The sequence below is a fragment of the Rhinolophus hipposideros genome (genome assembly GCF_964194185.1).
Source record: "Rhinolophus hipposideros genome assembly, chromosome: X".
NCBI classification, from domain to species: Eukaryota; Metazoa; Chordata; class Mammalia; order Chiroptera; family Rhinolophidae; genus Rhinolophus; species Rhinolophus hipposideros.
Window position 1 is genome coordinate 89121933 of NC_138046.1, and position 22611 is coordinate 89144543.

The following is a 22611-nucleotide window of genomic DNA, read 5'->3' on the forward strand; positions in this document are numbered from 1 at the left end:
AAGGAGGCGGAAAAGGAGGAACTGTAACCCAGCTCAAACAAATTGGACCCAGGTAGCTGCTCTCTATGGCCTCACTGGTGCCTCTACTTCTTCCTAAGCAGGGAGGGCAGGAGGAAGAAGGTGGCAATTCCCACATTTTCTCTGCCCAGGAAACTGGTAACTGGGGTGGGGCCAAGCCCTCTGGGTTACCATCTGAACCAGGAAGCCCCTTCCTTCCCTGGAACCAGCAGGGCATGTCACGTCTGGGTTAATAATTCTTTATTAGGATTCAGGTTCCGAACAAGATAAGAAGCAATGGCAAGAGGGGTTCAAGTAGGGGGAAGGGGAGGGAACACCAGGCTTGGCTTGCTGGGCTACTGCCAGAGGTCAAATGGGAGCCCTGGGCTGGAGGGGGTCTCGAGACGGGGGCTGGGACCAGTCTACGGGAAGGGATCGCGATCAGCGGATGGTGTATCGTACGTAGGGGACCTCAACGTCCTCGCCGCTCTCGTCGTTACAGCACAGCTCAAGCACCAGCGCCCGCACATGGCGGCCCAGCTTTCGCTTCGACACACGGCTTACGATCTCTGTCATCCTGGGGGCAGGGGAGCAGAGGGTCAGGAAGGCAGAAAGCCCAGCGGAAGGGCAGGTGGGTGGGGGCCGACGAGGTGAAGGGCAGGGAAGAGGACTGGGCCAACTGCAAGCCGAGGCTCCCTGCCACCCAACTCACGGCTGATCCAATCGTTCCTTTAGCTTGGCGGCTGGCATGAAGAAGGAGTAGAGCATGGACACGCCCTGGGACAGCATGGTGATCTCTAATTTATGCTCTGTCTGGAGGAGGGAGAGGGGATGGCAATGTCACGGGGGTGGACAGGCCAGTCACCCGCACATTCCACCCCCAGGTGGGGTGAGAGCGAGGAAGGGGCCTCACCTTAAAGTAGTCAAGGAACTGCTTGAGGGTCATCTCCTCACCGTTAGGCTGCAGCCCCTGTACCTCAAAGCGATCCCACAACGTCCACTCTTGGTTATAGTACTGCGGGACAAGAAGCCAGTCAGTGGGGTGGGGGCCACCAGAGGGTCCAGCCCTATCACTCTCCCACCTACACTCATGCAGAGACATGTTAAGTGAGATCACAAGCCTCTCTGACCATCCCATATTTAAAATCCCAAACCCACCCTTTGCCACCTGGTACTCTCAAGTCCCCCGTAGCCTATTCTTTTTTTCAGGGTTCCAAAATCACTTATTGTATTATTTAATCTATCTCATTAATATAACTGTAGCACCTATAAGAGTACCTGGCATAGCAGGTGCTCAATAAATATTTGAATAAATTAATAAACGAAGCAAGTAGAAGAACTTAGCATAGTAAGCACCTAATCAATGTCGGTTGCTATTATTGTGTAGTTAACAATTTTCTAGGGCACAATTCAACTTCCCATCTTTTCTGAGGGCTTCCACAGGCAGAATCATGCCAGGGCTTAGCACATAGAAGGTACTCGAAAAATATGATGAGTGAATAAATGAACAAGGGGTGCACAAAAGGAGTAGGTACACATTGACAGAAGCCCTCACGTGGTGCAAGTCTACGAAGCAAACTAGAGCCAGCGTCTACAAACACCTCACCCCTGATGCAGGCCCTCACCTGGTGACGGGGTGCAGCAAGGGGTTCAGAGAAGCCGAAGAAGGGTAGGGCCAAATTGAGGAAACCATTCTTGTAGGAGTCAAGTTGTCGGTGCCCCTGCACTACTTTGTAGAGCTCCAGACACACAAGACCAACCACAGCTGCTGTGGTGGTGGCGATGGCTGGGATGATCTTCCCTGCAATCAGCTTGCTCTGGGAGACAAGAGACATCAAGGAAGGCTGCGTTGAAGGGGGGAAGTGGCTCCGAGTCGACAGGAGGGACGGAATGTGGGGAACTCAGTCAAGCCCAGGAGGGGGTGAACGTTAGGTCTGGATTCCCCTCACCTTGTGCCGATCTGCGGGGGGAATGTCATAGTTCTCTGCCCGGAGGTTGGATGCAGCCACAATGAAATCCATATGGAAGTTGCTGTCATCATCCTTTAATGAGTTGGGGGAGAGAGGCAGGGTGGGGAGATAATAAGAGGAGGAAGAAGATGCCTGGTCTCTAGGGACACTGCCATTACCTGCCGGGCTCTCTCAGATCACAAAGGCATGGCTGGGAACACCTATCCGTTCAAGGCCACATGGTAGGTCCATCATCCAATCCCCACAAAGGCCTGGGGCTGCCTCCAGATCCCCAGAGATCTGTTCTGTCCAGCCCATCCATGCTTAACCCACGCCCCTGCCTGCCCAGGGCTCCCACCCAGCACCTTCTCAAAGTCGATAGGGTACATCTTGAACCCAGTGAGCTTTTCGGGACTAGGCAGCGTGGCCTTGAGCTCCTCTAGACGGCTGTCATCTGCAGGAAGAGAGGATACCATGAGCCCTTTAAATCCCAGGCCAGGGTCTGAAATGGAAACGGGAGCCTGGGGTGGGCCAAAAGGTATTCAGGTAGATAAAGGATTTGAAAAGGAAAGCCATCCTGGGAGGAGGAGGGGCAAGGGGGAGAGGTAGACAGGGCAATAGACCACAAACCTGAAGACAAGAAGAGGGGGTTATCAAGCATCTCTAGAGACACTACGGCACCAAAATGATGCCATTAGGAGAAAGTGGAGATAGAGAGATCCAGGGAGAGCTGGAGATCTTGGGGAGAATGATGTAGAGAGGTGGGGAAACATGGAGGATACAGGGGAAGGGCTGATGAAAAAGATTTGTGAAGGAGAAGTTGGGGGGAAATATGCAAATGTGGATATAGAGGAAAGATATGGAGGGGGAGAGAGAAGACATGAAAATGGGAACATGGGGGCATTTAAGGGGGTGAGACAGGTGGGAGATTTTATATATATTATACATATTAATACCTTATATACATTATATACTTTTTACATACATCTTACATATACTATATACACATATTTGAGATAGAAGAAACATATGGATAAAAGAAATAAAGGACTGGACCTGGAGCTGAGCTGTGCCCTCCACAACTAAGACTGAAGGGACAACAACTTGACTTGGAAAAAAGGCCTGGAAGTACACACTGTTCCCCAATCAAGTCCTGTTCCCCTTCCCCAATAAAATCTTCAAAAAAAAAAAAAAAGAGAGAGAAATAAAGGGAGAGGTGAAGGAAAGATAGAAAGAAATGTATTAGTTTGGTGCAAAAATAACTGGTTTTTGCAATTTTTTTTTCAAAACCGCAATCTTTAAACCGCAATTACTTTTGCGCCAACCTAATACAAAGAGGAACATGAGGGGATATTTAGGAAGGAAGATGGGGTGATGACAAGGGAGATGGGGGAAGACATGGAGAGGAAGGGGAAGATGGAAGGGAAATGCAGGGGGAGTTACATAACTACAGATGCATTCAGTATCTATGGAGGAAGAGAGATGGAAGGGAAGGAGTGGATGAACACAGACCACAGGTCCCCATGAGCCAAATTAAGCCTGCCACCTTTTATGGAACAAAATTTTATGGGAACACAGCTCCATTTGTTCACTTACTGTTATGTATTGCTACTTTTGTGCTTCAACTGCAAAGGTGAAAGCTGCAGATAATGTATGGTCTATAGAGCCTACCCTGTTTCCCCGAAAATAAGGCCTAGCCAGAAAATTCAGCTGTAATGAATTTTTTGGAGCAAAAAATTAATACAAGACCCAGCCTTGTATTGTATTGTATTGTATTGTGTTGTATTGGTGTGGTGTGGTATTACATTACATTATGTAAGACCCGGTCTTATTTTACTATAAGTAAAATAAGTACTATAAGTACTTATTTTTATAAGTACTATAAGTAAAATAAGACCGGGTCTTATATTAATTTTTTTTCTAAAGATTTCATTGGGGAAGGGGAACAGGACTTTATGGGAAACAGTGTGTACTTCCAGGCCTGTTTCCAAGTCAAGTTGTTGTCCTTTCAATCTTTAGTTGTGGAGGGCGCCGTTCAGCTTCAAGTTGTCCTTTCAGTCTTAGTTGGGGAGGGCGCAGCTCAGCTCCAGATCCAGTTGCCATTTTCTAGTTGCAGGGGGCACAGCCCACCATGCCTTGCGGGAGTCGAACTGGCAACCTTGTGGTTGAGAGGATGCGCTCCAACCAACTGAGCCATCCAGGGGGCAGCTCAGCTCAAGGTGCAGTGTTCAATCTTAGTTGCAGGGGGCGCTGCCCACCATTCCTTGCGGGAGTCAATTAATCGAACTGGCAACCTTGTACTTGAGAGCCCGCACTCCAACCAACTGAGCCATCCGGGAGGCAGCTCAGTTCAAGGTGCCATGTTCAATCTTAGTTGCAGGGGGGGAGGCAGCTCAGTTCAAGGTGCCGTGTTCAATCTTAGTTGCAGGGGGGGAGGCAGCTCAGCTCAAGGTGCCGTGTTCAATCTTAGTTGCAGGGGGCGCTGCCCACCATCCCTTGCAGGACTTGAGGAATTGAACTGGCAACCTTGTGGTTGAGAGGATGCGCTCCAACCAACTGAGCCATCCAGGGGGCAGCTCAGCTCAAGGTGCAGTGTTCAATCTTAGTTGCAGGGGGCGCTGCCCACCATCCCTTGAGGGACTTGAGGAATTGAACTGGCAACCTTGTGGTTGAGAGCCCACTGGCCCATGCGGGAATCAAACCGGCAGCCTTCGGAGTTAGGAGCATGGAGCTCTAACCACCTGAGCCATTGGGCCGGGCCCTTATATAAAGTTTTGCTCCAAAAGACGCATTAGAGCCGATTGCCCGGCTAGGGCTTATTTTCGGGGAAACACGGTTAAGAGTTACTATAATACTTGGCCCTTTACCCATGATATACAGAATGAACTGGGAGAAAAAGATGGAGAAAGACGGGGGAACTGTAGGGAAGATATGGAGAGGGAGATGAGGGAGTGTTGAGAGGGAAAGGAACAGTTACATGGAGGGCATACTAGGGTGAAGAAGCACGTGAAGGAACATGGGGTCCTGGGAAGATGGAGGTGGATATCAAGGGAACTGGTGGAGATCATACCCCGCAGACAGATGGATCAAGAAGAAACACAAGTTTTTCTTTCAAGGCAGATACGCAGAGCAAGAGAAACAAACAGCTAGTTCTCCTGAGGGCTAGAGAGTGGGAGTGAGGGAGAGAATCTGCCCCCACCGACCACCTGCATTTCAGAGAAAGAGAGACTCAAAGGAAGGTGCGGGGAAGCTTCAGAGCAGAGCTCTGGGACTGCAGAGCAGAGCCCGAGGACTGCTGCGGAGGCTGAGCTGGGCAGGGGACAAGTGAGGAGGTGACTTGTGGTTGATCGGCCTAACGCTCTCACCAACAGAGGCATTGGCGCTCTGCAGCTCCTGGTCGGAGACGTGGATCTTGACACCAGATTTGGGGGTGAACTCAGGGACCTGAACAGCCTGGAGGAGTGCAGCCACGGCACCTCGGTCTTGAGAGCCCATCAGCCCATAGGTCTGGGCAAACAGGTTAGCGGCAGCCATCACGTAGTCCAGATGCAGGGGCTGGGAGAAGGCAGGACCCAGAAGGGGGAACACATCAGTCCTCGTCTAGGGAGTCTTGGCCGCCCACCCACCGACCCTAGGAGACTCCAGGGAGGAGACTTACATTGTTGACATCAAAGGTGAGTGGGTGTGGACAGCGTTTGGGCCCAGACCAGAATGGAGCTCCTGAGCTTGTGAGCTAAAGGAGTGGGGAGATTTTTGAGGAGCAGGACCAGAGAGCGGAGGCCTGTCTAACAATCCTAACTCCTCACCATGGGCCCGGATGGGCCTTGACTCACTATGGTTGGGCACACACAGCAGGCTGGAGTCAACCATGAAAGACTCAGACTGTAGGGTCCTATAGATGGAAGTTGATGCCAGGCCGAAACAGGGACATCACTCAGAAAAAACTACCACCAATTCCCGGGCAATCGCTTTGCGCAAGATATAGCCATTCGACAAACTCTTACGGACTTCCAGGCACTGTGTGAACTTGATGTTAGTAAGGATCAATAAAGCCCCACAAAAAAATCCCCACGAAGTAGATATACCATTATCTCTACTTCACTGATGAGGAAACTGAGGTGCAAAGAGAAGTCATGTGACTTGCCCAAGTGCAAATGAAGCTGGGATTTGAACCCACACCGATTCCTGTGCTTTTAACGCCGTAATTTCTCCCGCACAATCCCTATAGCCTGGGAGTTGTTATGACTCCGCCCATAGCACAAGGAAGGGAAATGAAGTCTCTTGCTCAAAGGAAAGGAAGGGAAGGGAAGGATAAGTCAGGTTTAATCATTCTTTATTTTCTTTTATTTTTTTTATTTTCTTTTATTGTAATTTATTTTATGGATTTTCCTATTTATTTCTACTATTATTTAAAATATAAAATATTGTATACAAGACATCACATTAGAAAATTTAAAGAGTACAAGAACAAGTAAAATAGTTAGCTTTCATTCTTTTGTGACCCCATGCCTCAGGGCACCTGCCACAGGGGGACTAGTGACTGGGAGGAGCCCACAGCAGGTTCCTGCTTCGGTTTCTGCCAAATGGACCTGGCAAGTGGGTATTACCTGGTCAGGAGGGAAATTGTGCAGCAGCTGCCGGATGTTGTTAGAGTACTGGGTGTGCCAGTGGTGGCAGGCCCAGGTCACACAGTCGGCCCAGGTCTGTGGCCGCTGCAGCACCAGACTGCGCTGCACCGCCTCCAGCACCTCCAGGGGTTGGGTGCCAGCCAGCCGCAGGGTCCGCTCCACAAACTTAGGGTCTCTATCAGGAATTAGAGAGATCAAAGGAGCAGGATTACACAGCAGCCCCAGAAATGGGCTCCAGGGCAACCCCACTTTCTCCACGGAAAGCTAGTCCTCAACCCCAGTGGTATGAGGCCCAAGCATTCACTGATTGATTTTCAGTGTGCCTGGCACTAGATGTTACAAGGGTGAGGAAGGCAGACAGGATGCCTTGGCTAGGAGGCAGGGGATGGGGTGAGGGGGCATTTGGTTACTTACGTGAGGTACTGGTTGACATTTTCTGCCGGCTGCTTGAAGAGACCTTCAAACTCGTCCCGAGCCCACTAAGGACAGAATAAATGAATTACATGGGGGTGATGGCTGACAAAGTGGGTTTCCAGAGACATTAGAAAGACATCGGTGAACAAACCAAGTAGGAAGAACACAAATGCTCTGGGAGAAGGGCAGCCCCCCAACCACTGCTCCTAACATTCCGCACTCTCCCACCCACCCCAGCACCCCAGCACCTCAATTTAAAAGCCAACGAACTTGATCTGGGCAGTGGTAAAACTAGTGAGTTTGCACAGGTCATCTCCTACTCCCTCGCCAAAGAAATATCTGGCCAAAGCGAAGAGATCCTGTTATCTGGGAACACGCCCTCCCTTTGCAGAAGTATGCTGACGTATCAGGGAGTGAGGGGTTACGATGTCCGTGACACACTTCAGCATGAAGAAAAATACACACTAAGAACGTGCGGCAAAACAGGAACCGCTGTTAAATCTCTAGGTGATGAGTGGTACTGGAGCGTTCACAATCCTCCTCTTTATATTTCTTTACACGTTGGAAAATGTCCAAAACCAAAGAATGAACCATGTTAGAAACCTAGGCTGCTGGCTGGGAAGTGAGGGAGGAAGGTTTGGATAAACGGCGCATCCGGCGCATAGGCTTGCGACACCCGCAGACCAGGGGCTCGGCGGCCGAGAGGCGGGGCTCCTGCTCCCTTCCCTCACCGCCCAAAGCTGGTCACCTGCAGGGTGTGCTCGATGGCGTTGGGGAAGTTCTTCAGTGTGCAGATGGGGATGGACTTCTCAGGCGGGTCCTGGCTGGAGCTGTACGACTCCGTCAGGAAGGGGATCACCACCTGCACATTGCCCTTGGTGCCCAGTGTGCCCGACTCCAGCAGCGGCTTACGGTAATATATGCAGCGGCGGTCCATGTACATGCCTGGGGGTGGGCGGTAGGCTATCAGGCGAAGACAGGGAGACAGGCAGCAACGAGGCAGAGGGAAAATGCATGCACGCGCCCGACCTCCTCACCCGCCTTGAAACTCACGGGCATCCACGTTGTCCAGGGCATTGGCCACGCCATCCATGTTTTGGAAGAAATCGTCATCATAGACGCGCTCCGTGTCAGGGCCCACACGGTTCTGGTGGCTTGTCACCCGGATGTGGGGATTCATCTGGCGCACAGCTGCAGCAGCGGTGTCAGACTTTAATTTCTAGAGGGGGTGAGGGTGAGGATAGGGAAACAGAGCTCAGTTCTTCGTGCATTCAGTCAACCAACCTCAGGAGGCCTGCTGGTTTAGCAGGAGATAGCCTGTGACAGTGCAGCACGGAGAGGGCTGTGACAGACGTGGCAGGGGCTCCGCGGAAAGGGAAGCAGTGGCCACACACCGACTGGCGACAACAGGCCAGCCATCTGGTCCTCTGCCTACCCAACATCTATTGCTCTTTCAGGTAACAGCTCCCAGGTTTGGGGCCAATTCCCTCAAACAAAACAGGACCTTAGCACACAGACGAGCAGGATCCTCTCAAAGCCTCAAGTCAGGTCCTGTCCCTCCTCTGCTCAGAACTGTCGCCTGGCTCTCACCTCCACCGAGGGTAAAAGGAACTGGCCTCGTTTCCTCTGGCTCATCTCCTACTGTCCCCCCACCTCTGGATCGTGGCCTGGAACACTCTTCCCCAGAAGAGGGGGCTATACTCGCTCACACCCTCCAAGTCTGCAGACCCTTCCTCATCCACTGTGATCCAAAGAGCAAACCCGTGTCCCGGACCCACGCAACTTCCCTTATTTTTGCCGTTTCCTTAGCAGAACACTTATCATGGACATTAACTATAACTGACATTGTTCCCCACAGAAGGCTTCCCAGCTAGATTCCTGTACAACCCAGCTTGCATCTGTGCAGAGAAGAGGGAACCTAGCAGGCGTAAAACATTCCCCAAGCAAAGGCCTGCTTGCAAGGCTGGTCTGTGGCTAATGTCTGGGAACTTGGATTTGGGGAGTGTTCTCACCATTCCTTACCTGGTAAAGATGGCTCTCTCGGCCTAGACTGCTTATACATGCAACGTGGTTTCTGCTGAACACCTGCTTTCCTTCTGGGAATCTGAAATTTGGGTACGTGCCCAGCAGAGGGTGCCTATATGACCAGCCCACAGTAAAAACCCTGGGTGCTGAGTCTCTAACAAGCTTCCCTGGTTGGCAACATTTCATATATGTCGTTGCAACTGGCTACTGGGGGAATTAAACATGTCCTCTGTGACTCCACTGCGAGTCTTGGAAACTTGTGCCTGGTCTCCCCCAGACTTCACCCTGCATGCCTTTTCCCTTCGCTGATGTTGCTCTGCATCCTTTGCTGGAAGAAATCACAGCCGTGAATATGACTGACTACATGCTGAGTCCCGTGAGTCTTCCTAACGAATCACTGAACTTGGGGGTGGTTTGGGAGACCCCCCCAATACACTATCCTAACAGCACTGATAAGAGGTCAAGGGGAAAAAAAGGCGGATGAAAAATGGTGGAGTCAATGGAAGGGTACTCACTGAATGTTTGTTGAATGAGTGACAGAGAAAAACTGAGGATTACGAGACAAAGGAGAGAAAAAGGTGGAAGGGCCTCCTTTCCAGAAAGAATGGGAAGACAGGAGCAAAGTGAGATGACAAAGCACCCTCCATCCCACCCCCTCACTCACCGTAACATCCCAGGGCCGGAACAGAAACTGTCGGTTCAGATTTGACTTCTCAATGGTGTCCATGTCTGTGACGACAATTTCTCCGCCCTCCCCACAGCCCAGCCCAATCATGGAGAAGTTCTTGAGCAGCTCACAGCCAATGGCACCTGCACCCACCTAGGAAACATGCAAGAAAAGGCAGAGGCTAGTCGGGGTAATGCAGGTTAGCATCAGTCCTTACTCCCTCTGAAGACAGCAAATGCCAGGAAGAGGATGTAGTGCCCCATCCTCAAGTCCCAGGGCCACAAGAAACAAGCAACCAGTCATCCGAGGGAAGTGGCACAGAGGGGTCAAACAGAAGGTGCCCCAGTCTTTCTCTCAAGACAAAGAAAATGGCAAAGCCATGCAGTAGAGGTAGGAGAACCAAAAGACCCTCCGCCTCAGGAGGCAGGAGACCCAGAAGAGGTGGCCAGAGGCCAGGTGTCCAAGGGGATCACTCACTAGGAAGTACTTCTGCTTGCCCAGCTTCTCTTGCAGGTCTGTGCCAAATACAGCTACCTGCCCATCATAACGATTCTGGCGCTGGGGAACGTGAAGGCAGGAGGGTCAGTAGGGGCTTGCCAAAAATGCCCCCAATGACACCTTACCCATGGGACCCGCTCACGTACCGGGAGGCACTTGTCCTCCGTGAGGGCTTGTTTATCCTCCGGGAGACACTCCAGAGCATCAAAGTATAGCCACTGCATGATGGGCATAAACTTCCCGGAGCAGGCCTACAGGTTGGGGAGGAAAGGGGAACCGGTCAGTGGTTAATGGGGGCCTGACATAGATGGACAAGTGATGCGGCCGGGGACGTGCCTGGCCCACCGCCTCCCCTGCCCCTCTCCACCCACGCTGACCTTCATGACCTCTTGGGCGGCTAGGCCCCCAATAAAGGCATTTATGGGTGCCAGATCCCCAGCGGCTACATATGCCAGATTCCGGATGAGGTCCTCATCCAGGCTGTCCTGCTGCACCGCTTGCCGGGCTCGAGCATTCACAGCCTGGGCTAAGGTCACCAGCTCTGTGGCATCTTCCTGGTGGGGCAGAAGGAACCAAGGGCACACCTATTAGGCCACTGTGGGGGTGGGGGGAAAGGTGGACAGGTAGAGAGGCATGGTGGGCCTTCAGTACCAAGGTCATCTGCCCCGGCTGGCTTGGCCAGCCACCCACCTCATTGCGGGGCCGAGGGGGCCGGCCGTGCTGAGCACAGAACTGGTGCAGAGCCTGGAAGCCGATATGCAGCTGAGCAGGCCGGGAGAACTTGGCGAAGTCTGTCATCACAAAGTTGGGCTCTGCCAGTGAGGCCAGCAAAGATTTCTGTGGGGGGCAGGGCATCAGAACCATAAGAAAGAAATGGAGAACCTAGAAATGCCCAGAACCACCTCCACAGCCTACTACTCCCCATACTCACAAAGCTGATCTTCTTAGGTACTTTGACCTGACTGACGATGCCCCCGCGGATATAGTCGGAGAAGTGGGAGGTGTCACAGACACTAAAGGTGTAAGGACCTAGGGAAGACAGGAAGCTGTCAGGCTACCCACCCTCCCCCTAAAACCCACAACACCCACAGGATAAGGACAAATCCGTGCCTGGCCCAGCTCAGACATCAGGAGCCATCTCCTCTCCATCCCAGGTTCCACCTGGTGTCAGAAGCCATCCGCTTTCTGCCCCAGCCCCAGCACCAAACCCATGAGACCCTGTGTCCCTGGCCCCAAGTCTACACTGAAACACATTCCTGGCTCTTTGTCCAAATCAGCTCAGACACAAGTGGATCCACTATCTGCTCTGTTCAAACGTCAGAGACCTTTCTCCCTCAGCACAGACACCAGCAATCTATTCTCCCAGGAACAGCTCAGACACAAGACAGCACCTCTCCCCCATGCCCACCAGTTCTGGTTAGACCCCTGGGGAGTCTGCCCCTGGTTCATCTCCAACACCCAGGGTGTGTCTCCCCTCCCTCAGATCCCAGGGACACACCTTCCATCTCCCAATTCCCCCACAGCCCTAGCTCACCCAGGACTTTGATTTCCATGGGCTGACTTCCATTAAGTTCAACCATGCCCTGTACTTCTGCAAAGGAGACAAAGTCGCCACTCTCAAACCCGTGTCGGGCCTCATCCAGGCAGGTAACCACACCAGGGTTGTCCTGGTTAAAGGAAGAGTGAGTCTCAGAAGCGAAGCGCAGGGTACCACAAGCAGACAGGAAGGCCTGCTGCTGCCTGCCAGGACCCCTGAGGCTGGTCTCCTCACCTTCGTGACCATAGAAACCATAGCACTGAGCGGCTGCTCCCCATTGGAATCAGTGAGGATCATTTCCTCTCCGAAGTCACAGAAGAGTTGCCTGTAGAGGGGGCAACAGGGGTGATGCCCAAATCCCATGCATGCAGGGACCCCATGTGTCCCTTAAGATGCAGCAAATACTTGCTGAGCAAATTCAGCCCATCCCTGCTGGGAATCAGATGGCTTATGCCACATGGAGAGGTGAACACACAGAATCCAAAACCCAGGTGGCTGAGGGGGGCTGAGGGCAGTGAGACCTTGGGGGTCTTGGCTTGGGCCTGGCAGGGGTCGGGGTGAAAAGGGAGGGGATACTCACCCAAACAGACCCCGTGTGTCTGCCACCACCAGCTTGATGCCGCGGCTGTGACAGAACTCACCCACCCGTAGCTGGTCCTCCAGGGGGGTGTTGGTGAGGACCACCACCTGTGGAGAGTGGAGGAGGCTCAGGGTAAGAATGGAGGAAGGTTGGTGTGAGGCTTCAGGGAGTCCTGAGGGCTTTGCTGATTCAGCTCTTTCATAGACACAAAGTATCGAAGTATCTACTTTGTATCAGATTCAGAGCCCCTGAACTCAGTGAAGAGAAACTGTATCCCTATGAGTCTCTAGACGCTAGACCATGGCAGGCAAGGTAAAGAGGCAGCTGAGAGGACAGAGTCTGGAGAACATCTGACTCATTCATTTGCCAACACCCACTGCTGCCTGCCCACAACCCTGCCATGCCCTATGAGACACAGAAGAGGTAAAACTGTCCCCAGCCAAAGTCTGAGCTCATTCCTACCACACCCACTTGCTCCCAGTTTTCAAGACAACGCCTGCTCAGCCACGACCCTTGGGACTTTGCTCTCTGCCTGACTGCGCACCGCTCTCCACCCGGGTGAACTCCTACCCCTACCTCAGGGTTTGGCGGCAATACCTGGCTGCTGGGGCACACCAGGGCAGAATCTCAGCTCCCAATTACTCTTTCCAGCCCAGAATTTTTATGTAACAAACAACCAGATGGCCCTTTATCATGTGCCAGTTGCTATTCTAAGTGCTTATCCCTCACAAAAACTCTTGGAGGTCGGTATCCCCCCCACACACACACAAAACAGGAAAGAGTAAGGCACAGGAGATTAAGACCTGCCCGAGGTCACGGTAGAAGCAGAAACTCACGCCAAGGCAATATGGCTCCAGTCTGTATTCCTACCCCTGTGCTGTATTGTCTGCCTGTTCACATCTCCCTGCCCTGGAATGCAGGCAGGTCCAGGGTCTAAATCCTGTCTGCATTCCCTAGCTGCACCCCCCAGTATGAAACCTGGCACGTGGGCCAGCCCATTAAATACCGAACAAATAAACACACCAGAGACGGGCTCTGAGAGAATTGGGCAGGAGGCTGGGCCACGCCCAAGGTACCTGGAAGCCACTAAGGAAGTCCTCAACGAGGGGCCCAGTGTAGGCGCTGACAGGCACATAGCTGTTGAGCTCAGCGAGGCGAGGCTGAGAGACCTCAGCCCGATTTTTACCGATGTCCTCCTCCCGCAGGTAGAACTGCAAAGGGGGGTAGGGGACAAAGTGAAGTGGCTGCAGAGCCTGGGAAGGCTAGTCCCTCGGCAGGGGAGAAGGGAGCCAGGAGGAGGTACCTGGGAAGAGAGGTCAGCCCACTGGGCAGTGCCCTGGTCATGTAGGGTGACAGCCTTGACCCCACCAAGGATGATGTTTTTGGCAATCTCCACGCCTAGGCCCCGCAGGCCTGATACCAGTACGCTGGAAGTCTGGAGTCGCTTCATTGCTTCATGGCCCAACACGTACCTGTCAGGTTAGGGGGCATGCTGGGTCAGGGCCTGGCCTTCCTGCCCACATCCTCTCAGAGCCCCTCTCCCACCTCTTGGCCGACTCTGGCCCCACTTACAGCTGCCGGGAGTAAAGGCCCTCATCTATGTCTGCTTCACTGCCGTTCTTCGCCATTCCCTAGGAATGGAGGGGAGATATGCATGAGTAAGGTGTGGACGAATGGACAGTGACACAAAAGATATTCCCACCCACCACCCTGTCTGCCAGCATCCAGGAAGGCACTCACGTTGGTTGGCACCGAGGGCACTTCGGACAACACAGAGTGGGCAGGGGAGCAGTTAGAACCCGGCTTTGGATCAGGCCCGGACACGCGACGTTTCTTGGACAGCGGCGAGCTGGACATCTGGAGGGAAAAAGGAAGGTCAGAGGTGAGCCTGCGGCGCATGGGTGTTTCTGTTGGTTAGTGGCGACTATGGGGGAAGGGAAGACTTAAGGGCTAGTATCCCCATTTTACAGAAGAGGAGACAGGTACAGAGAGGGGAGGTGACTTGCCCAAGGTCACAGAGCTGTCAGAGCTAAGATCTGAACCCAGGTGGTCTGGCTTGCAATCCATGCTGCTGACCACTAGGCCATTCGCCTTTCTCCCCAGCCCAGCATAATGAGGGAGAGACGCCAATCCTGTAGGGTGAAAGGAGTGACAAGAAGAATGTACTTGTGGGGAAGTCAGACGAGGGACAGAGATTCAGGTCAGCCTGCCACTCCTTGGCAGATCTATTAACCCCTATGGCTCAGTTCCCTCAGCTGTAAAATCGGGGCGATAATACCACTTACCTACCCCGTGGAGTTGCTGAAGTGATGAGATAGAACACAGACCATAGAGCCTGGCACAGAGCAGGTGAGCAATAACGAGCAGCCCTTCTCCTCTCCCTTAACCCCTGCGACACGGGTGCGGGAGGGAAACGCGACTTGGACATCCATCAGAGTGGCGTGATGGCAGAGAACCCAGTCCCAGCGGGGATCAGGGAGGGGTTTTACAAAGCCCCACCCCCGTCCCCTCCCTCCCACCCCAGCTCTGGTAGGGGAGAACACCCAGGCCAATAAGAGCTGCCAGGGAAGAGAGAACACACACACACCTTCCAAGCCTCATCTGCATGTGGAGGCCCTTAAGCAGGTTAACAATGATAAGTGAGTGTTTATTAGGAGTCCGCCCTGGGCCAGACATCCTACTAAGCACTTTTTGAGCCTTGCCTCACTTTGTCCTCAGAGCAACCCCATGGGGTTGGGACTACTATCAATAACACCCCGCAACTCACAGTGGAGGGAAAAAACTTCACTCAGGGACGTGTTGACTTGACAGAGGTTCCCACAGAGTGACGAGCTGGGTTCAGACCAGGATTGGCTGAGCCTGAAGCCCAGGCCGCCTCCCGGTGTGTGTGATCAGGTGTCATCCGCTCAATGCAAGGCAGGGCTGAGCGTCCTTGCCAGACAAGTGGGAAAACCTGAGCTCATGAGGGCACGTTCACTCGCCGAGGGTCACACACTAGGTCCCAGAGACAGAACAATACAGCGTGCCGTGGAAGTGAAATCTGAGGGTGGTGGTAGGGGTGACTGGATGCAGACACTGGAGACAACAGGACCCGGAATCATCTCCTCGCTGCCAATGCTCCTTTAGGCCTCTGTTCTACACTGAACCCAATCACACCAAGTACCTCAGATTCCATCTTGGCACCTGTCACACTCTAGCAGTAAGCAAGATGACAGGAGCTCCCTGCCTACCTAGCAAGGGCTTACTGCCTATCAGTTGGAATAATGGATTTTGTTTAATCCCAGCAATGTCCACGACCAAATAACCTTATGCCCACACCATAAATAAGAAAACAAAGGCCCCGGGAACTCCAGTCACTTGCCCGGAGTGAAGCAGCTGGTGAGGGACTGTTTGCCAAATGCCTCCTGGGGAAACTACTAGAGTCAGGACCCAGCTCAGGGCCCAACACACAGGCCTAAGGGATCAGGGGTAAAAGAGGACGACCCAGGAGGCCTCATGGCTGGCTAGGGCCGGAGTCAGCCAGCTGAATTACTAGGAAAGCTAGGAACCAACCTAGGTAGGAAGAGACTTGGTGAATTAGGGAGACAAAGGCAAATCATATTTTTCCATTTACTGGCTCTCTGACCTGGGTAGGGATCTCATTTCCTCTTAGCCCCATTTTCTCCAAAAGCAGAGGCAAATGGAACTATCCTCAAGGGGTAGCTGGGAAAGTTAAAAAAAAAAAAAATCAAGGTCTGAGGTTACAACTCAGCAATCTGAGAACGCGAGTAAGCTCCTGCTTGGGCACCTGCAGTGGCCTCCATTCCTTATCTCCTTGCCTTGTCACTGCGTTGCCTGTTTGGGACACACCATCTCTCCACTCCCTAAGTCAGAGATGATCCAGGGCCAGAGAGATCTTTAATATCTGTACCTTTCGCCTCTGGACCCCTAGTGCCGGCAGCAAGGGTCTAAGCAGGTGTTGGTTGGTGTTCCGAGAGTAAATTTCAATTACAGAGGTTTGGAACAGGCCAGTCTCAAGGCAATGCAGAACAGGTGTGGGGCAGAAGTCCCAGAGGAGCTCAAGATCCTCCACCCCCAGCACAAAATTGATACCTTCTCCCTCAACATATACTCAGGCCCCACTTAGGGTGCATACACTACCAGCTGTTCAGCAAAGCTGAACTGGGGCTCCGAGTTTCAGAACTTGCCTTAGGTCTCCAAACTGGTGATTTTGAAGCCTGAGCATTCTCTACCACCCAAACCAGAGGTTTGAGGTAGGAGTCCTGGAGAAGGTTTGAGGGGGTCAGGTTATCAGGATGGAGAGGCTAGGGCACAGGATGCTGGGGCCTGTCAAGCCTCCTGGGAGGGATTAACTGAGAAGTCCCTGGGAACATAAAAAACAGGAGTCAGGAGGCAGTTGTCTGAGTCCAGGGAGGCTCAGAGCGAGGCAGGAAAGGGGATGTTCAAAGCCCTGGGGGCCGGTGGGGCAGGACAGGCAGGGTGGAGCCTGGTAAGGCTGATTAAGACTCTAATCTTTGCAAAGGAACTTTTAAATCTTCCCAAAGGGTGTCGGGAAAAGGCTCCTTTAGGGAAGGGCAGGGAAATTACACCGCAGGAGGCTGCGAGGTGGGAGGGCAGTTGCTGGGCTCCATGGAAGCTGCGCAGGGAATGGGTGGGGGATTCTGTACCCAAGGAGGCAGCAGGGAGATGCTGGGGTCTGGGGGGAGGGCTGTTGTTCGTCAGGAGGACTCTAGGGCCCTGGGGACAGATGCTGGTGGCAGAGATAAATCTTTTCTACAAAAGAAAACAGGGACTTGCAGGGGGAGAGGTGTCTCTGATGTTGAGGCCAGAGTCCCAGGAGGCTATGAGGGTGATGCCGAGGCCCAGGGTAGAGTTGAGGAGGGATTTCTACCGGAGCACAAAGACCTTGTGTTGAGCTCATTGATACAGACCAGGGACTGCAGCTTCTCTGAGGGGGTGGAAAGGGGAGGCTGAGCCTAGATATTTCTGGCCCTGAGATGTTCAGCAAGCAGATCCTGGCTAGGTCCCCTAGTGGGCTTGGGTTTCTCTAATCAGGGGGGATCTTATGGAGGTGCCGAGAGCAGAAGCTGAGAAGGGGGTTTTCTGCTCTGGTTGGAGGACAACTGGGATTGTTGGGGGAAGGCACATCTGATAATGATGGGAGGGTCCTAGGAAGCTAAAAACAAGCTGAGGACTTGTGACTGAAGATGCTGCGGACCTTGAAAGGCCGAGGGCAGGTTCGGAAACCTGATGTGAGGTTAAGGGATCTGTGAGAGACCATGGACCGCTGGTTGGCTTTTAAAGGCAGGGGTTGAGTGAAGGCTGGGGTTTGAGAGGTGAGTCTGGGAGATGGAGGAGGCTAGGAGCCAACAGGGTCTGCAAGGGCAGATGCGGTGGTGGGGGCGTCCACTCCTGATGGAGGACTGTTTCCAAACAGTTCTGGTGCCTGTTACCCTGGGAGGCTCTGAGGGAAGATGTTGGGGGTTAGGGGTGCCTGATGAGGGAGCTATGCCTGCAAGGGGTAGTCTCCGAAGAGAATACTGGGAGCATGAAAAAGGGGGGGCATTCACTTAGAGACAGTCTCTAAGGGCAGACTCTAGAAATTGAAGTGAGTCTCTGGAAGTAAATGCTGAGAGGGGCCTCTGAATAGAAATGCTGGTCCAGAGGATTTCTAATGGAAGATGCTAAGGGCAGGGTGGGGTTGGGAGACCTGAGATGTGGAGGGGTCTCTGATATGGAGGGCAGGCCAAGATGGCCTTCACAGGGTCTAGTCTACTTGGAACATCTGAGGGCAGATTTTGTGTGTGTTGGGAGGATCTGAAGATGCTAGAAAAGACTCTCAGAAATGAAAGCCATATGAACCCTCCCCGGGGTCTGGCCCCTCCTGGAGAGCAAATACTGAGGGACTAGGGACAGTCTTTAACGATATGCATTAGTGGGAGGTTTTGGCCAGGAGTCTCAACCCGGTAAGGCTCTATTGGTGATAAGGGGCAGTTCTGATCTGCAGTGCAAGGTTCGGGACCGGGTCAGTCCCAGACTAGGGATACTGGGCCGGAGTCTTTACAAACAGATCCTGAGAGTCTGACCCCAAGGTCAGATTTATGAGGCCGAGGGACTGGGCTGGACCTGGATGGGAAATGTCGGCCCCGCCCCAAGATCTGCAGCCCCCCCAGCCACCGAACCCCAGCTTCCGAGTTATCACGGCCCGCCCCGACATCAGCCTGGCCCAGCGCCGGCCCTGTCCCTTACAATGCATCCCGAAACCCCGGCCAAGGCGCTGAGAGGCCGTTTGTTACCAATGCCGGTTCCCCGGGTCGCGCCGCCGCCAACTCCTGTAGGAGACGAAGCCAAGCCACCCTCCTCTTTCTCCTCCTCCCTGCCGCCTGGGCCGCCTAGAGTCGTCGCCGCCGCCTCCGCCGCCTTCTCCTCCCCCGGCCGTAGTGGTTGCGCTGTCCCTGTAGCCTCCTTCACCTCCGCCACCGACACAAGATGGCGGCTGCTGAGCCCAAGGCCGGAACAAAACCGTGGGCCCTACCCCCAGGAACCCGGATGCAAGCAGCCGCGCCCATTCATGAATCATGAATGTTGATCCCTGAATGTCAGGGACTCATTTTAAGAGGAATAGCTCCACCTGGTGGCTACTATGGCACTAACTAGGAAAACCGGGAAAGCAGAGGAACGTGAATAATGAATATATTGCTGCAGCCAGGCTGCCATGGAAACCAAGAAAGGACCTCAAGCCCACTCTTCCTGGTCATGAATTATGTATACGCCCAGGTGGTTGGTTCACTAACACTCTGCGACCAGAAAGCCAACATGGATGCCACGCCCCACTGCTCATGAATAATGAATGATCTTGAGGCAGCCCGGAAGCCAAGGAGACCAAGGCTACATCTCTTATGAATAATGCATGAGGCCCCGTGGGCTGGAACAAAAGGGGCAGGCCCACCTAGTGCAGCATCTAATACTTCTAAGCAGGGAAATAAGGCTACTACAGGAAAAAATACTCTCCCCGACTCATGAATAATGAATAACAATGTTGCAGCAGCTCAACCTGGAAACTCAGAGAGGTCAAGAAAGGTCCCACTCACTCATTATGAATTATGCATGGGACTGGATGGACAGCCCTCCCAGCAAGTAGGGATTACGGTCATCCAGCCCTGGCAACACGGGCACGCCTTCCTGTACATGAATAATGAAAGCCGATGCTGCAGAGCCACAGGGGAAACCCAGGGGAAGTGTAGCAGCCGCCTCCCCACCCTTGACTAACTGCACGTGAAACAGGGCTGCCTTGTTCCAACCAAATCCAGATGCACTACATGCCTCTGGCAAGTGCCTCAATTTCCATGACTGTAAAATGGGGATAGCAATAGAACCCATCTACCTCATAAGGCAATGTTATCAAAATCAGAGAATATGAATTATGGATGAGCTCAGTGTAGTGCTGGCACAGGGCACTGTTAAATTTTAAAATATATATATATATATATATATATATATATATATATGTGTGTGTATATTACTATAAAGGTAATATGTAAATATATTAATATAAAATTAGTTGTGTGTGAGGGTATACCCAACCACCAGAGAAGCCCCCCAACTTGGGACATTATTTAAAAAATAATGCCTTCAAACACCCTCCCAGAAGGACACTGTAAAACAGAACGCTAAGGCCACCAACGTCCATTAAATAGGTAGGACTGACTGCCAGGTCACTAGAGATAAACCGATAAACCTCAAGCACCGAATACATTTCTGTCGAATAATAATAGATCCCATTAACAGATGTGGTGTCTCCTTTCCCGGCATTGTGCCACTGATCTCAGGAATGCAGAGCAGGAAATCGATTTCTTCTTGTCCTTCTTCTTGTCCTTCGCGTCTCGGCTTAAAGGTGACCTCCTTAGAGAGTTCTTAAACCCTCACAAAAATCTCTTCCACCTACCAATGACTAGCTCTGTGACCTGGGGCCAGACACTTCACTTCTTTGGGCCACTGCTTCCCCACCCATAAAATGAGAATAGTAACCTACCTTATGATGGATTTTAAATGGATAAATATGTAGAAAGGGCTTAGAACAGTGCCTGGCACATAGTTCTATTTAACTAACAGTAATAGTACCATTAAATTAGGGGGTACAGACTCTGGAACTAGATTGGCTAGGTTTGAATGCAGGCTCCGCCACTCACTGACTGGGAGTAGGCAAATTACCCTCCCGGTGTCCCAGTTTCCTCATCTATAAAATGGGATAATAATAATTTACCTCCTAGGATTGTTGTGGGGATTAAATGTGCTACTAAAGTGCTAAATTAGTGTAAATTAATCTGATCATCATTATGCCCATGCCCACTTTTCAGGCTCACGGAAAGATTTGACAAAGATCACACGGCTTGGAAAGAATCAATACGATTTGAATCTAGACCCTTTGTTGATAATCTGAGATTACTGAGCTTTAAGAAATGAACCATGCACGAGGCTTAAACCCTGGAGCCTACAAGGCAAAGTTAACAGTGTATCATGCATGAGTCCATAAAAGCTAACAGTGTATCATGCATGAATCCATAAAAGCTAACAGTGTATCTATCACGCATGAGTCCATAAAAGCTACGCCCCTCATGAATTATGCACAACGCCTCTAGAGAAGCCGCTGAAAACTTGGGCGCTACTCACCTTTACGATTAATCAATGAGGTCTAGTTTGCCCGGCAAACTGTAGAACGCCCCTTCAGCACGCTGATCCGCCCCATCGTGAATAATTCACAAGCCGATACTTCCAGCGGACCAGGTGCGAAAGAGGCAAAAAAATGGGCTTCCTCATAGCCCCACCTCCTCATGAATAATGAAAAAAGCCGCGGCCAACGAAGGCCGGGTGGCACCCAGTCCCCTCGGGAACCGCGTAGCAAGCTGTGCTCCGGCGTCCCTTCCACAGCCTGGACTGGGGGCTCCTTTCCATAACAACTTGTGGGCCCCGACCTGTCCAGTCTCCCCGCCCCGAATAATCAAGCACGGAGGGGGGACCGCATCATATAAGCAGAGGTCACAAAGGCCACAAATACCTTCACAATGCCACGTCGGTCCTGAACGTTCCTACCGTCACCAGGACGTCTCCTGAAAACAAGCCCTCCCAAAATTCCGCCTTGACTTCAGGGACCTCAAACTTCGCCTCTCCCCTTGGGAAGCACCCCAAATCCTGCCTCATGGACAGAGTACTCATTCATGGACCATAAGGGTTTCCCCAAACATCCCCCTAAACCCTGTCTCCGAGAGGTATATAAACCTTGTCTCCAAGGGATATTTCCTACAACAGATTCCCACATCCCACCCCGGAGTCCCCAAAAGCCACTTCCTAAGGGTCCCTCAAAAACAGCCACCCCTAAAAGCCATCCCGGGCCCAGAGCCTCCAAATATGCCCACTGGGGGATCCCCGAAACTGAGCCCCCTCCCTCAAATTCTGTCCAGGGGCTTGGGGGCACCGTGCTCCAGCTCACCCCCTGCGCCGGGCGGAAGCCTCGCCTTCCTGCTGGAGATGAGCCGAAGCCACGGGGCAACGGAAGAGCAAACCACCTCCGTCGCACAAGAAGAGCCAGAGTTTGCGCGGAGCTCGGAAGCGCGGGGACTTGGAGGGCCCTGGTTTGGGACGTACCACAAACGCTTAGCTAGAGGGGCGCCCGCCCCTGCTCCCGCGCCTTCGGCAGCCCGTGTCAGACCCAGACACCCCTACGGGTTGTGGTCCCTCCTGAAAGCGCGAGGCATGCTGGGGGTGGTAGTCCGGTCTGGCCAGTGGCTGGTGCACGTGGTGGGCATCAGCGGCCAGGGTATGGGAAAATGTAAACCTGGGCTGTGGAATTCCGGGAGCAGTGCTCTGGGAGTGAAAAAAGGGAGCGGAACACTGGGGTACCTCCAAATGGAAAGACACACCCATCCTCCAGATGGGAAAGCTGAGGCTCAGATGGCCAAAGGAGTTCATTCATTTGACATTTATGGAGCTCAAGTGGTAGGCCAGGCGCTAGGGATACTTTCTTGCCTTCACGGAGCTGACATTCTAGCAAGAGAGACAGACCATAAACATAACACATAAGTAAAAATTATAGCTTCGCGTATAAATATGTATTATAATAGATACATGTGACTATATAATATAAATTATATAATACAATGTGCATATAAATACTACATAGTTTACATAACATGATAGCTAGTGTCAATATGTAAATAATTTACATCTGTATATAATAAATGTCTTCCATTTAATACATCGTGTATATTCTATATTTGCATGTGAATATGTAATTAAATATGTATGCAAATGTGTGTTGT

At 52.2% G+C, this 22611-nt stretch overlaps 1 protein-coding gene across 9 annotated transcripts; it reads right to left on the reverse strand.

Moving 5' to 3' along the window:
- Window positions 1-237: 237 nt before the first annotated feature.
- On the reverse strand, window positions 238-22003 carry UBA1 (ubiquitin like modifier activating enzyme 1). Of its 9 annotated transcripts, none has more exons than XM_081042906.1 (29): window positions 18592-18808; window positions 16483-16658; window positions 14581-14684; window positions 14302-14427; window positions 14036-14152; window positions 13868-13926; window positions 13599-13767; window positions 13372-13506; window positions 12296-12402; window positions 11950-12040; window positions 11713-11845; window positions 11110-11207; window positions 10869-11015; window positions 10556-10732; window positions 10325-10429; window positions 10158-10238; window positions 9678-9833; window positions 8042-8207; window positions 7737-7933; window positions 6989-7053; window positions 6554-6749; window positions 5605-5679; window positions 5312-5501; window positions 2312-2400; window positions 1947-2039; window positions 1623-1814; window positions 911-1012; window positions 710-810; window positions 238-574 (listed from the first exon to the last, which is right to left on the reverse strand). In XM_081042906.1, exons 5-29 carry the CDS (start codon window positions 14150-14152, stop codon window positions 439-441), a joined length of 3177 nt encoding a protein of 1058 aa, XP_080899032.1. In that variant the 5' UTR covers window positions 14302-14427; window positions 14581-14684; window positions 16483-16658; window positions 18592-18808; the 3' UTR covers window positions 238-438. The 9 variants fall into 9 exon arrangements, with proteins under 9 accessions (XP_080899032.1, XP_080899035.1, XP_080899036.1 ...); XM_081042909.1 differs by lacking the exon at window positions 14581-14684 and adding an exon at window positions 15921-15997; XM_081042910.1 differs by having other exon boundaries at window positions 18545-18776.
- Between the last annotated feature and the right edge of the window lie 608 nt (window positions 22004-22611).